Genomic DNA, 16,368 nt, shown 5'->3' on the forward strand with positions numbered 1-16,368 from the left:
CTATTTTTCATGACTTTATAACCACAGGATTTTCAATGTGAAACATTAACACCTGACTGAATAGATTCGGAATAGCTTTATTTGTTTTATTTGTCACCCAGCCTGGATGAGCCATCCAGAAGGCTGAAAACTGAAATGGCCTTCTGCATTCTGCCAAAAATGAATGATACACATTGGAATAGAGGATCAAACAACTATCACAGTCTATTGGGAAGCTTAAACCTATACTCTACAATAACAATGAAATATTGTCTTAAAACTTCACAGTTGAGTCATTTCTGTTCCTAAATGTAAATAACAAAACAAACCAAGATACTGTATATGTTTTTTAAAACTAAATTCTTATTTTGGAAAAACGTGCCATGAACTCTTAAAAAGATTGAAGTGGAGCCCCTGCAGTTATTACAAAGAGAAGAGAGTATCACTTCACGTTACAGCTACTTTTTTTGTCTTGTATTTGCCATTTTCTTTCAAAACTTCTTTTCCTATTGTTAGCTGGAATCTGTTATATCCCATTCACATATTCAACAGCCCCATGCAGGAAGATAAACTGTCTTTCGAAACCTGTTGCATAAACCATTTAAATGAGAAGATGAGTAGATGTACAGTATGAGCTTGTTCCTGCAGAGGGCACAGCTCCCTATGAGTTCTCAAGTTGCCTGCTTGGAGAGGAAATGCTCCCCAACTTATGTGAAGGGATAATGTGGTTGCATTTTTCTTTCAAGTCTCTTCTCTCTGATTGGCTGCTGTAAAATAAACCCAGCATTCCACACTATTTAGCTGCAGAAGCATTTCTGCTCAGGACTTTTTCCTCACCTGACATTCCTGCTCCCTGTCTAGGTTTACTCTGCTGACGGCTTTCAACACATCACAGGATTGCTCATAGGAAACATGTTTGTTTCGGCTGTAAATCTCATTGCATTGGTGTATTTATTTTCTCTACATCCTGCTTTTGGACAAGTAAGTACCTCTGCAGCAAACAGTTCTTAATCCATAGAATTGATAAAACTTTGATCTAAGTTTAATCTATATAAATCCTTCCAGTTTCTGATATATTTATTTTTTTCTAATACCGGTATATATTTCAGAAACTGGAACTTGATGTTTAGATATTTATAAATAACTTCCCATAAATGCCATTTTGCTATGAGGTGCCCATGAGGACGATTATGAAAGTTTTAACTGTACTACGGAGTAAAATACTTCCCTCACCCTGCTTTGCACGCAAGTTTCAGCACCAGCATGCCACAGTCTGCCAGCGTTGAATTCATTTCTATATCTACGCTGTGCTTCGCTGCAAAACTTTTCCAAGAAGCTGAGCATCTGTGATTAAGTCTCTTCAGACTGTTGCATGTATGACTGCACCTTCATGTACAGTATTTGTTTACTTTTTCCCTGAGATGTGGTCAACATGATGGTTTGCAAGAACATGAGTTGATTGAAGTCCTCTATTTGCTTTATACGCACTTATATATTGATTATTTTTACTTGGTTTGTATTGATTTTACTTAACTTTGATTACTTTAATTCTGAGCCAAACTAACATTAGTGTGTGTGCTAACATTAGTGAGCTACTTTAAATGCTGTATATCGGGGGCAGAAAGAGGCCTTTGAGTGCAACGCTGTGAAACACCAGCCTCCATCTCCTCTGGATGATTGAAGTCTTTCCAAACCCTGTTGAGCTTAAATAAAGAAAGGTGTTTTTAACAAATATTGGCTTTTCTTACATAACTCCTACTAGATGAAAACACCAATTGGTTGTGCAAAAACATTTATGTTTGGCTGGGCAGGTAGGGGTAAGATGTAGATGAAGGAATGAGGGCAACAAGGGGACTGCACAGCCTGAAAACATGAAAGTGCCCCTCCATTCCCTCTCCATCCAAAACATGAAAGATTTGCCAGAGGAAGTAGAGTTGCTAGTATTGCTAACTGAATTCAATGAGTCGAATTCTGAGTTTCCTACACAGTCTTTAGTTTAAAATGATGATCACATGTTGTACAGATGGTTTGTGTGTTTATGACTGAGCTACTGAAATTTCTGCTTGTTCTCTAAGTGAAAACTTTGATTCCTTCTACACCCTATTGTAAAAGTATTTGCACCTTCTGAAACATTGCACTTTGAGTCTATTTACACACACATACACAATCTTAAAGTTTTGGGGTTTTTTTCTCAATATTTCTCTCTGTTTTACAACTGATGAGAATAGTTGTGAATGAAGAGCTATGGAAACTTTGAAAAGGATATTTGGTGTGTTAAAACATTTTGTTTTCTTTGGTAGAAGTAGTACAAAACTATTTGGGCCATACTATGTTGTCCTTAATTTCTAATCTTATTTTATTATTTTTATTCAACCTCCCTCCTTGGCATGTTATTCAGTTTAGGGCTGCAACTAACGATTATTTTAAAAATCGATGAATCGGCCGATTATTTTTTCAATTAATCGATGAATCTGACAAAAAATATTTTTTATATTAACCTCTTAATTCAAAAATAAACATTTTAGACAGAACAAACAAGCACACATATACAGGTTGCTCATTAACTGTCCTGGTGCAATATGAAAAATAAATGTTAGTGTTAAAACTACGCAAACTTACATGAGAAATGTAGCTGTACATCCACAAAATATAGGGTACTTTGTTTCATAAAGTGCAAAAAAAGACATTTTTGATTTTAAAAGCCCCTAAGGGGTTCAAACAATAGGTCCCCCCATTTCAACAAATGAGTTTTTTTTAGACTAGAAGAGTTCTGCCTTTTAAGACAGGAAAGTATAGCAGTTAAAGTTGCTACTTGAGAAAATACTTAACTATAGAGATCAAAATAGCCCTGTGATTCAAATTATAAATTGTATTTGGAATAAAAATGAGAGAACTAGGGGTGTTAAAAAACACATCCTCCAAAGACAGATTTACATGGGAATGTGGCATATAATTAATTGACATATTACTGATCTTGCTGGATTTTATTCTGCTTTACTTCCATAAATTACAGGATCTTTACTTTATCTTTGCCAGAAGATTTAAACTTTAAAAGCCTTGCCCTCATAATTTGCAAGTTAATTTATTTATAAAGTAAATATAAACGCTGCTTAAGCTAATTCAAATGAAATTAAAAGTAAAATAAGTAGCAGACCTTATCACTGTCTGTAACCTACTAACAAGGTAAGGAAAGCATCAGATGAGCTACCTGAGAAACTAACGTTATGTTTCCCCACTTTAAAACGAAACAAACATGGTGGTTCCGTGCCATGTTAATTTGTTTTGACAAAAGTTGCATGTTACGACTTTTTTTACTTTACAAAGCGCAGGCTATTTTAATTATTGTGATCAATTTGGGCCGTCAATCCCGGCGCATGCGCGCTTCATTTGCAGTCGGACGCTGAGGGTAAACATCCTGCGGCTCTGACTGCAGAGCTGAGAGGGACTCCTGCGGTAGCGGGAGAACGTGGTTGGGATGGGGGAGGCGCCCCACGGCAGAGTAGGAACGATACATGCTTTCACGTAAGAGTCTCCAAAAGCCACCAGTGACACCGTAAAAAGTCGGCAGATTTGTCGCTAGTCGCTTTTTAAAAAAATAGTCGCTTGAGGGGTCTGAAAGTCGCTGAGATGGCAACACTGCACCTCCGGCGCTGGCTCGCTCTGCTGTATTTTCTTTTGTCTTCCCCCGTTTCAGTCAAGTGGATGTGATGACGGCGGCGGCGGATGACGCATTAATTGCGTGACACAACTAATCGATGATGAAATTCGTTGCCAACGCTTTTAAAAGTCGATTTTTATCGATTTTATCGATTCGTTGTTGCAGCCCTAATTCAGTTCATTACCCCCGAAAGAATAGTTTCCATGCCTCGATCTAAACCTCTTGTCTTTGGCTAAAAGTCCCTTCATCCATCTTCTTGCACCTATCCGTCAGGGTTGGTGCCAACCTACAGCAGTCTATGCGGGCAACACTCGGGACTGGTTGCCAGTCTATCGCAGTGCAGCACAGAGACATGAAACCACACACACACACACTCACGGCTAAGTGAAATTTAAACATGCCAATAGACCTAACATTATTTTTTTCAGACTGTGGGAGGAAGCCAGAGTACCCAGAGAAAATCAACACATGCAAGCGGAGAATGTGCAAACTCCATGCAGAAAGAACCTGGGAATCAAACCCAGTACCAGTCTGGCTGCAAGGCACTTCTGTGGCATCGTGCAGCCAAACTCTCCGAAAGTCCTCCACCCTAATCTATACTCTTTAGCCGCTCTCAACAGGTTTTATTCCTAAAGTGACCTGTGTTTAGAACCACACATCTTTCAAATTCTGACCAGCTGTATCTTTGCTGGCAAAGCGTTTTCGACAGCGTGTTTCAGCGTTGGGATTATATTACCAAAGTTTTTCCACAAGCAATTGGGCCTTGCTTGTTAACCAAATGTGTTGAATGTTTCTGATCGGAACAACTTTTTCTACTTGTTTTCTCCCATTCTTGACATTCAACTAAATTATGGAATCTTTCTTTTATTTTTTTTATTGGTTGACTATTCAAAGCAATTGCTTGTGGCCATTTTCATAAACAGGCAGCATTTTTTTTTATTAATAAAATATTTGAAATCAGCATTTCCTTCAGCTTTACATTTGTGCAGTACTTTGTTGGTCTGATACATGAAATTTCAGTAAAATAGACTAAATGATATGAAAGTTAGTGGCTATGTTTACTTATTGGTGGTACAGCATCAACTCTAGCACACAAGTACTTTTGGACAGCACAAATCTACATTTCCTACATTTGTTTAGCTAACATGAAGCTAAAATAATATGTTTATGGTTTTAGGGTGGATTTCTTAATAGATGTAATGTCCTAATTGCAAATAAAGCTGTGGCATCAGTGGCTAGGTTTTTTTTTTTCTGTTTTGCCCCAGGTTTGTCCGAATAGGCAGGAACTCCAAGGTACCCTGAAGCAGGTACAGAAGCTTTTGTCAGCCCATGAAGCCTCCTGTTTGCAGAGTCTACGCAACCTGAAGAAGAAGATTAATTTACTGCAAACCAGTGCAGGAAAGCAGGCAGCGAAACCAGTAAACAGTAAGCTGCTGAGCTTATAAATGTCTGTCTATCTGTTTGTCTGTCTGTCTGTCTGTCTGTCTGTCTGTCTGTCTGTCTGTCTGTCTATTGCTTTGATGCTTATTTTTAATGCTCATGTTCAATGCCTGTATTTCAAAAAGGTACCTGCCCCAAACTGGATGCACCCATTAATGGGTGGAAACTTGGCAAATCCAACAATGTTGGCCATGAGGTCCACTTTCTATGTGACCCTGGGTATGAAATAGTGGGATCAGAGAGCAGGGTTTGTCAGGAAAGCCTTATCTGGACTGGCCAGCAGCCAACATGCCGAGGTTTGAATTATTTCTTGTATAACGTTCTCTGGCTGATGAGACATTTTCTACAATTTATTCTCCTCTTCCTCCTTTTTATATCTCCTTTTTTACTTCTCCCCCAACATCACACTACTCTCTAACCGATGATTTACACAGTCTCCATCTGCTTTATCAACCCTTCTAATTGTCTTCTTTTCATCTAATTTTTTTGTTTTCCTTCTGCATTTTGATTGTTGTTTGTGATCATACGACTTTTATACATGCTGTGTTTTGTCCAGAAAAGGTCTAACATGGGTATATTCCATTCAAACAAATTTGTCTCTCCTAAATGTTTTCAGATTTTGATCAAACCCGGATTTTCTTTCCAATTGGTAACATTTAACATCAGCTTGCTTTGTCTTATTATCTTCTCAAATTCCTATGTTATGGATCCAGATGGTCATGGTGTCTTAGTAGCTTAAGAGTCAGATTTAAGTCTTAGATGTGGCCATGAACTGGTGGTTTCAAAGGAACCAGCCATGTGTAACCTTGTCTCTGCCTCCCTCCCTCAGACTTCAATGAGTGCATGTCTTCTCCATGCCTGAATGGAGGGACTTGTGTGGATGAGGTAAACCAGTTTTCTTGTGTCTGTGCAAAAGGCTGGGCTGGAGAGACCTGTCAAAGCCCAGTGCCAACATGTGAGTTTAAAGCACATTTCTTTCACTATTTCATCCCTCTGATAAGGTGGTAAACCATATAAGTCAGTTTTTATGTTTAGTGGTAAAAACATCTATAATATATCAGTTTTAAGGAGACTGATTTTCTTTTGAAGCCTGTCTTAAACAAATGATATCAGAGAGTAAATGTTGACTTCTGAATTAGAAGAAATATAAAGAAAAAAGATATATAAAGAAAATAATATAAGGACTGATATATACCAGGTGCAGAGGTTTTGTGTTATTTGTTATCCCATCATATTCTGCTTCCAACTCATCAAACATAAAAATTGCTGTTTTTTCTGTTTTGTTCATTTAAACTTTTAAAATACTTTATTTACTTATGTTTCGACTTTTACTTTTTTTTTATGTCTTTGTCCTACAACTATTCCACATTACTTTTCAGTCACTTTCTAATTTTGGTTTGAAATGTGGACACAGACCCAATTGAAAATATAATTTTTTTGTTTGAAACAATGAAAAAAAATCACAGACTTCACAGCATTATGGCCCCAGGCCCCGACCATATGATTCCCAAAGAATATTTTAATTAAAAGAGTACTTGATGTAGCTCCAGAGTATTTTTGGAAATTGTGTCCTATTTCTTAATGTATATATTTTGTACAGTTTGTTTTACTCCTAAACCTGTTTCAATGGTCTTGCAAATGTTCCTTTTAAATAATTCTCAAGCAACCACAAACATAGATCTAGATGTCTAGATGTCTAGATGATGAAACACAGAACTCATTGAAGTTTAGAAAATCTCACAAGTCAAAGCAGAGCAAGGCCAGCATTTCATGCAAAAAACAAAAAAACAAGAAGTTTCTCCAGTGATTTTTTTTCCCAAATAGTGATTTTTTTTTTTTCCCAAATACATTTTTTGTAATTAATCTGTACTAATAGGTTTACTTCTGTTGTGGTTTAAAGTCTATATGTAACCTTTAGTCACTATTGCAAAGGTCAGAAATCTTTTTTTTTTTTCAATTTAAACCACTATCATAGCTTTTACTATGTCTGATTTATATGTATTTTAACCAAGAAACAAAATGATTAAATTATATAACAACAACATGTATCGCTCTGACCTGATTTACTGGAGTGTGGTTTATATGGAGCTAAATCGGTCTCACTTTTCACAAATATACACAGATGCAATCATACAAAATTCACACATCCACAGCACATGATTCTCCAAAATTATTTCTGGTACATAAACAATTAGAGATCAAATTACAAAGTACAAGTGGTCTTGAAACTTCACTGCATTTCAGTGTGGATTTTTGAGACTCTCCTGATGTGCCTCAATACACAAAGGCATTTTTTTAAACAAGGGATGGTTTGCAACCAATCACAGACCTCCTTCGTATAAGCCGATCACAAGAAAATAATCCACGTGGGATAACCTACCCCTCAGTCACCGCTCCTCTCCAAACCGCCTTCGCAAAGCAAAGCTGTCTTACTCCGCTCTGAATTCCTTGGAGCTCGAGGAGAGCATGCACAATATTATTATTTAATACATAGGAGAAAAAAATGCGGTAATGAAGGCTTAATTTAATATGACATATTAAAACTCACTAATAGCATCAATCACATTTTTCTGCCCAAACATTATTTTTTCGCTGTGAGTGTTTGTAATAGGAATAATCATACAAAATTGGTTTGTTCTTTGGTTGTCCCTTGCAAATAAATAAATAAATCTAAATATCTACATCCAAAATCAGAATCTCGGCATCCATGCCGCCTGCATTAAGAGGTTTCTTTTGAAGTTGTCAGATGCGCTCTTGGAAGTTGTTGTGACTGGATTTGATAAAACATTTAAGCCTCTCAGTATAAAATAAATATTTTGATTGAGATGAGAAATCTGCTTCCTGGTATGTTGAAGTACTGATAATCTGCATCCCATAACTTAATGAAACAGTTTTAGGTTTTGAAAATATATAAGAATTATGCTCTAATTTGTAGTTACCAATCTGTCATTACCATATTTTAATTTGACAAACAGGATCTTCTTGATGTTCTTTTTCCTGTTAACTGTGATTACAATTGCAGATCTTTACCTGGCCGGTGTTCTGTCAGCTCATCATACCCGTAGTAATAATACGCATGCACCCGCATGATCGTTATTAGTGGTTATCAGTCCCATTGAATGGTTTAAGATTGTGCCAGTAGGCTCAGTAGGTTGTTATCATCGAGTGAATCCTAATCCATTCCTTTCCCCCCGTGGAATTAATTAATCTATTTATGTGTAATTTGAAAATAATTTCAGTAGTTCCTCATGTGCTGTAAAAATAAAATGATCTGCATGTCGCTCACATTAAACAAACTAAAAACAAATAAATCTCATATCCTGTCAACTGGGTTATAGAATCTTCTCCCTATAAATATTTAATTCTCTGTGGAAAAAATGCTGATCATTCTTTAATAAGATCCTCATCTAACGAACATGAAATGTATGTTTTTAAACCGAATGTGTGTAATGAACCTAGTGAATGATTTTGTTGTTGTTGTTGTTTTAAGCATAAATTGTGACAAAAACCTGACTAATTCGCGAAATAAAACAGCATACTTGGATGTAAGGAGTGCTGAGGCAGAGGAAACTATATGTAATGCGTATTACTAAGGGTATGCTGGCCTGACGCGGTATGCTGATCTGACAGAACATCGGACCAGAGGGGAGCAAATAGTTATCCCATGTGGATTACTTTCTTGTGAGTGGCTTATACAAGGGAGCTCTTTGATTGGTTGCAAACAATCCCCTGTTAAAAAAAATGCATCTGTGTATCGAGATATGTCAGGAGATTCTCAAAATTCTACACACATGCAGTGAAGTTTAAGACAACTGGTACTTTATCATTTCATTTATAATTGTTTATGGACCAGAAATACTTTAGCGAATCATGTGCTAAACATGTGTGAATCTTGTAAGCTTGCATGAATCGTGCTGTGTGGAGCTTGTACTTTGTATGTGTGAATTTTTTGTGCTTCCTTGAATTGTGCTGCGTCTGCGGCACTTGTCCTATGCATGTATTAATCACATATGTGTATTTGTGAAAATTGAGACCGATTTAGCTCCATAGGTTTAAAACTTTTGCTGATTTTTTTAAAGCATTGATTTATTGTAAATATATATAAACAAAACTCGAAATATGATGCTTTTTAATTGATTTAAAACTTCCACTTCTTGTAAAACTTTCTCTGGTGGGACTGACAGTGACTCGAATCAGTACATTAGACATGTCTGCCTCACTGTGTCAGTTAAAAATCGAAACACTGAAGGCCTGGAGTTCTAAAGAAAAAAACTAACTGAAAGTTTTTGCTGCATCTGCCCACCATTTTTTGTTCCCCTTCTCCTCCAGTCTTTATCACCATGACAAATACTTCTGCTGGCTCCGCTTCAGCTGCTTCCACCTTACCAGCTGCCACAACTGGGCCGTTTGTTCGTCCGTCACGCTGCACTTTAGTGCAGGGGACCACCCACTGCACCTGTGAGCCGGGATACACCATCTCTGGCAGAGACAGCTACAGCTGCACAGGTACGTCCCACAGCCTCTACTTGGTGGAACTCTAAAAACAATTGTCTGTTCGGAAAGTCTAATGTGCATTCATTAATTTTACTTTACAGACATAGATGAATGTGAGCTCTTCCATAATGGACCTGCAGGAAAATTGTGTTTACACAAGTGTGTTAACACTCCTGGAGGCTATCGCTGCACCTGTCCCTCTGGGTATAACATTACTCGTGATGGACGGAGCTGTAAAGGTGTATTCCCAATTCTACTTTTTTTCTGCTTCTTTACTTTTTCAAGGAGTCCTCCATAACTTTGGGATTCTAGGCGATACATCGAGGCCAGTTTAATGCCAGCACATCCAGATCACAGTAAAACAAGAAGCTGAAATCCTTTGAAAAATGCTTTTTTTTTTTTATACGGAACAAACAAAATGAGCTGCATTTCATGAAATAGGGGTATATGACCTCTATGACGCGAGACAAGTGAGGGCAACAATGATTGTGTGTTTCCTGGAGGGAGCTTTTTCAGAGTTGCCTTTTGTATCTCTGCTTATTTCTGTATGTCTGCTTCTATCTCCTTGAACCCCTTTCGTCCTCGGCAGATGGCCGTTCACACCGAGTCCGGTTCTGCTGGAGGTTTCTTCCTGTTAAAAGGGAGTTTTTCCTCTCCACTGTCACTACAAGCATGCTTAGTGTGATGGATTGAGTCGATGCAATCAACTGGTTTTCCTTAGATAGAAAACTTTGAATCAATTTGACTGTATGATCTGGTTGATTTTTAAAGTGCCTGGAGATGATGTGTTGCAATGTGTTATATAAATGATGTGTTATATAAATAAACTGAATTTAATTAATTTACAAGTCTGAAAAAAAGAAAAAATGACCTCCAAAAACTATGCTATGCTCTAAACCCCCAGATGTTAGAAAAACATGTAAACTGCCCATAAGAAAATTCTGCATTAAAACAGACTAGGCTTACAACAGCACCTTTATATTCGTCCTCTAAACACAAAATCGAAAACATACAAGTCTAAAAATACTCAAGGTTTATGAAGAATTCTCCTTCTTCACAGTCTAAACAACATTAAGGTATTTTGTTAATTGATTGAAACTCCTGGTTCTTCTTTTTTCTCACAGATGTCGATGAGTGTGCCACCAGGCAGAACAAATGCACAAAGGATCAGATGTGTGTTAATACATACGGGGGGTTCCAGTGTGTTCAGGTGGACTGCCCCAAAATCCCTCATGCTACATATGTCAAAACATCACCCATGTGAGCAAAGTCTTTAGTATTTTTTTTTAACAAAATAGTGCTTTAAATCAACCCATATCTAATCAATACTCATCATAAAGCAGGGAAATTATACTCCAGTGGACTTAATCATGGTAAGCAAAGAATTGCAAGATATTTACACCCGAAAATAACCAATTATCTATACACATATATGTTAAAACAGAGAAAAAAAACATTTTTAAGTTACTTTGATAGTGTGAAGTAAGTCCAGGACTGGATGTAAAGGTTCAGATTTTCTTTAGCTGATAAAATATTCATCTTTATCAAAAGTATCTCTAAATTTCAAATTGTCTCTCTCTGAGACGTGAATTCTTACTTTTCCACACATAATTTAGTAGTTCTAGCTGTAGCACACATCCCTGCAGTAGCTTGTAAAAGTATGCACCGGTACTTTCTTAAAATGTTCCTTTATTCTTTTCCAGGCGCTGTGAACGTAACCCATGCCCTTTGGATAACAAATCCTGTTCTCAGGCCCCAAACTCCTTTTCCTACCATTACCTAGCTGTTGTGTCCAACCTGTCCGCCCCACGTGTCATGTTCAGAGTCTCAGTCCTGAGGCAATTAGGTGACACGCTTCGCTTCACCTTACTAGGGGGACGGCAAGCGCGCCACCACTTCACAGTTCAGCGTTCGGACCGTCAGACGGGTCAGCTGATGCTGGTGAGCCCTGTGCAGGGCCCCGCTACCCTGGAGGCAGAGGTGGAGATGAGTGAGCTAGAGAGACGGGTCCAGCTGGGAAGGTACATCACCAAAATCACCATGTTTGTTTCCCAGTATGAATTTTAAAAAAGTGAAACAAATATAATTAAAAGGTGAAGAGGACTCTAAAAGTTGAAATACAAACAAGAGAGAGCTCCTAAATTAAGCTAAACAAGAGAGAAGTATTGTTTCTAACGTGATTTTACATATCCAGCATGCTGTGATGATACGGGTGGTCCATACAAAATGTATGAAGATTATATAACTATTATTAAACTGTCTTTATATTCTTGTTTTATGTCTTGCATGATTTTACTTCATACAGGTGCCTTAGTGTAACTATTAAATTTTGAGTAAAAAAATGTAAAGTCTCTTCTTGTATTTTTGATACATCTTGGTACAAAACATGATGGTGGAATATGTAAGCACACGAAGTTCAGTGAAACATGCTGCAAAAACAGGAACACACTGGAAGAGCTGATAAATACAAGGTGCGGTTGTCAAAAACCACTAGGTCCTACAGTACAGAGCAAACACTGTTCCCACCGAGGCAGCTGAGATCAAGCTGCTGAAAAGAGCTTCTGTGATCATAGCCCAAGGAATAAATTTACCTTTAGAATAAGCAAAACCAGTTTACACACAAAATAGCTGTTTTAAACACACAAAACTGAATTTGTCTATTTCTATAGAATAAAAACAGCAATGCCTTCTAAAAGTATAGATATTTGTTGTACATTTAGTCATAATAACTTGCTTACTTATAATGAAGTGAAAATGAAGTGAAATGTACAATACAGTTATGCAGTGTGGCCTTCATACAGTTTATGTTCAGCTATCCTTACTCTTTTACTCCAAAATGAAAACCCTGGGAAAATTTCTGCCTTCAAAAGTAGAATTTTAACGGTCTTGTTTCTGTTGGTTTTCTCTAAGTTTTCAGTTTCACGTTTATCCATGTTTTTCTTTGTTTTCTAGCTTTATTGGTGTGTTTATTTAAGTTTCTTAGGTTTTTCTTTGCTTGTCCTCTGTTGCCCCCTTGTGTTTTCTTTTCCCTTAGCTTCTTTGTCAGCTCTATTCACACCTGCTCCTTATCAGCTCATTAGTCCTGCCTTTGTTCAGTCAGCCATAAATAAACCCCTTTGCAGTCCCTCAGGGCTGGTTCCTCTTCTTACTTCGTCTTACCCTGGCTTCTTGTGATTGTTTTCCCCTGACGTCTCCATGGTTCTGGTTTGTTTTTTAAATTTTTATTTTGCATTTTTGCTACCTGTATTATCCCATTAAATCTGTGAGAACTCACTTTTGTTTAAATAAGACAGAAACTGCGAAACATCAGCATGATTGTAGCAACTTATTGAGGTTGTTGAAACAGTGATTGTTATAAATTCTTACAGCTGCTGGGAGGAAGGAACTGTGATAATGCATTTAGGGTGCAGCAGTCTGTCACTGAAGGAGCTCTCCATTTCAGCAACAGCTTCATGGATGGGGTGGGAGACATTACCCAACATATATGTTATTTTAGTTAAGGTCCCTTTGTTTCCTACCTCTTGCATTGAGTCCAGAGGGCATCCAATCACAGAGTTGTCCTTCCTGACTAGCTTATCCAGCCGCTTTCTCTCAGCTACAGGTAAGCCACTGCTCCAACAGACAACTCCATAGAAGATGGCTGATGCCACAACAGAATCATAGAAGGTCTTTAGGAGCTCCCCCTGCACTCAAAATGCCTCAGTCTCCTCAGCAGGAAGAGTCTGCTCTGGCCATTATTGCACAGAGGCTCAATGTTGTGAGTTCAGTCCAGGTTGTTATTCAGGTGAACACCCAGGTAATTATAAGAGTCCACTATCTCAATGACCATTCCCTTCATGAAAAAAAGAAATTGACACAATTTATCATGATATATAAATCAGGAAATTAGAGCATTATATTGTGGGAGGGGCGGTTCTGGAGTGGATAAAGAGCAATTTAAGTAGCAGCAACAATATGTGGAAATATGTAATTATCAGTAGCTTATTATTATCGACTACAAGCTCCACTGGAAACCTCACATCAAACATGTCCAGAATAAATTACCTAGGAGCATCACAATTTTTAGTAAAGCAAAACATGTTCTGATGTATAAAGCATAACACATTTTTTTACTGTTCACTAATTTTACCATACCTGAGCTTCTGTATAGAAGTGTTGGGTAATCCCTTAAAACATCTATGCACGCTGCACAGTGGAACCGACAAGATCCTTCATAGGTCAGCTATCATGACCAAATCAACCCATTATTTATTCATTCCTGCGTTATTATTGTTTGATCTGGCAGAGTTTCAAATTCCACAGCTAATGTATAAATCAAGAAATATCCGACAGCTTACAAAAACACTAAAAACAGCACAAAATTATAACAAGTATATAATATGTCGTATTTGTAATATATGCATGTATTTTTATTTCATTAATGGTTTGTCTTACATAAAGTTATTCATTCATGACCCTTATGCAAAATTTTTTATCTAAAAGCAAACCAATATTGAACAAGATCTTTATCCAGCTCCATCTTTTTTTTTTTTTTTTGTTATTACACTGTCAAAAGTACAGAGCAACGAAATGAACTCTGCATTTCTCCCATCCCCTTGGGGAGCAGTGGGCTGCCATTGTCCGGCGCTCGGGGAGCAGTGTGGGATTAAGGGTATCTGCTCAGGGATCCAGAGTGGCAGTCTGTGGGTGTGGGGCTCAAACTCAGAACCTCAGGATTCCAAGCGCAATGCCCTAACCACGAGGCCGCCACTACCCAAACATTAAAACAATACCCCCATAATAAAGCATGGTGATTGCAGCAATTGGCCTGCTGGGGATGGTTCCTTCAACAGCAACATTTAAACTGTTCACAGTTGTTAAATATACTCCATGTGATCCCAGAACTACAGCCTGAAAGCTAAGTAAAAAATAAGAAACAAGACAGGATGGTAGACCAGGAATAATAGCTAAGGAAATATTTCCTACTCAGAATGGATGCATGCTAAATTGATAGCTTTGTTTATTACCACCGTATAAATGCTTACCTTAACAAGAATCCAAAACTGGACACAGAAATTTAAATCCATCGCTGTGTTTTACTCTTTAATACAAACACAAAATGTGTTTCTTGCTCAGAGGTGTATAAATTACTAAGGAAAAATTGCTAAATAAAAGTAAAAATCTCTTAACAGAAAATTACCTTGATAAAAGTGAAAGTCACTGATAATAAAAGTACTTTTACTTTTGAAAAAAAAAAAAATTACCGGTACAATAAAAAAACAACTTATTGCATCCTCACAACTACAATCAGTTAGGCATGTGGAGGACAAACACTGTTTCCATTTAAACAAATCCTTTCATGATCATTTTTAGTCATATTTGATTTGCTAGACAGTAGGAATGTCACAGAATTTTAAGTAAAAAAGTAAAAGTACAATTGTACTGAGGTTGGTGCAAAAATAACCTGTTTTCCTCTTGAAAAGGAAACTTTACATTAACCTGAAATGAGGCCAAAAAAGCTGACAGACACTCGGAATAGTCTGACAGGCAATTTTAATTCTGTGTCAGAACAGTGATTTTATTTTTCCCAAAAAATATTTTTATATTTTGTTCCAGGTAGAGATGTGCTGGTAAATGTATGCCTTTTAGTTTGATTAGTTGATAGGATTATTATGCAACACTACCCCCTGCTGGTCAGAACTTAGACGTCCACCCAAGTCAGTAAGGAATCTATTCCTTAAAATTCTTTTTTTTCCTAGTTTTGATAATCAACAATAAATGCTCGCAAGATTTAGCAAAAAATGGTATGAAACACATGTTTGTGATTTTCTTTAATAGAAAAATTACAAAAAGAAGGAATGTTCAACTCAGTGTAAGGATTAACCTATTAATGCCTATGGTTGTTGTAGAAATAATTGCAGATCTAGTGTGGTTTCTGGATTCAGTATTGGTGTAAAAAAAATTATACTTTTTTAAATCAGTTCTAAGGAGAGTTTTTTTTCCCTTTACTTTAAAGTATAAATGGTAAATTGACTGAATTTTCCAACTGTTGCAGGGGTTAAATGTCTTGTCCAAGGATGACGATATGTGAACCTGGAATCAAACCCACAACTTTAGATGACAATGTTGTGTGTGGAGCAGTTTTCTGCATCCCCATGTGTAATAATGTGAAGTGGAGGTTTTGGAGTCCTCTGCCATGTTCAAATTTATGGGATGCGTCCTCCGAAGGCCAGATTCATAGCATCCTTGGATAATCCAGGATTCATTGTGAGACCAAGCAGGCTGGCTGCTCCTCCATGATCAGAGGAAATGGTACTTGACGCCGAACAGTGGTGAATATTGGAAGTTCAGTTTAATATGATCCAAGTATGTGAATAGTTCCATCTGAAATTAATGAAAATAGTTATTTTAATGGTTACTGGGTCAAATTTATTTAAAGGTTTTTTTCTGTTACTGTATAAATTGGTTTGGCTGTAATTTAAGGACAGATTCTAATATATCTGCTGTGTGGGGACTATAAATCTGATATGATTTTTATTTTTTAATTGCTATTTTGCACAGTTTGTTTAAGTGTTTTTTGTTGTTGAATATAAAACTTTTAGTAAATATATTTTTATACATACATTGTTTAGATTTACTCATATCTTCCTACCCCTTTTATAGAATAGAATAGAATAGAAAATCCCTTTATTGTCCCACAATGGTGAAATTTACAGCAGCAAAACCATTATTGAAAAAAAAAGGTCATACAAATGTGGACCTTAGAAAAATGTATATGAATAAAATAATTGGGAAGGGTTCAAATATAAACACTAAAA

General features: G+C 37.0%; 1 protein-coding gene across 1 annotated transcript; it reads left to right on the forward strand.

Moving 5' to 3' along the window:
* Positions 1-774: 774 nt before the first annotated feature.
* LOC119798941 (fibulin-7) lies at positions 775-11,913 on the forward strand. The gene is made up of 8 exons (XM_038308610.1): positions 775-960; positions 4,903-5,062; positions 5,203-5,373; positions 5,907-6,032; positions 9,407-9,583; positions 9,673-9,810; positions 10,696-10,831; positions 11,275-11,913. Exons 1-8 carry the CDS (start codon positions 892-894, stop codon positions 11,636-11,638), a joined length of 1,341 nt encoding a protein of 446 aa, XP_038164538.1. The 5' UTR covers positions 775-891; the 3' UTR covers positions 11,639-11,913.
* The last annotated feature ends 4,455 nt before the right edge of the window (positions 11,914-16,368 follow it).

Source organism: Cyprinodon tularosa, unplaced genomic scaffold, assembly GCF_016077235.1.
Source record: "Cyprinodon tularosa strain WSP-4 unplaced genomic scaffold, ASM1607723v1 ctg642, whole genome shotgun sequence".
NCBI lineage: Eukaryota > Metazoa > Chordata > Actinopteri > Cyprinodontiformes > Cyprinodontidae > Cyprinodon > Cyprinodon tularosa.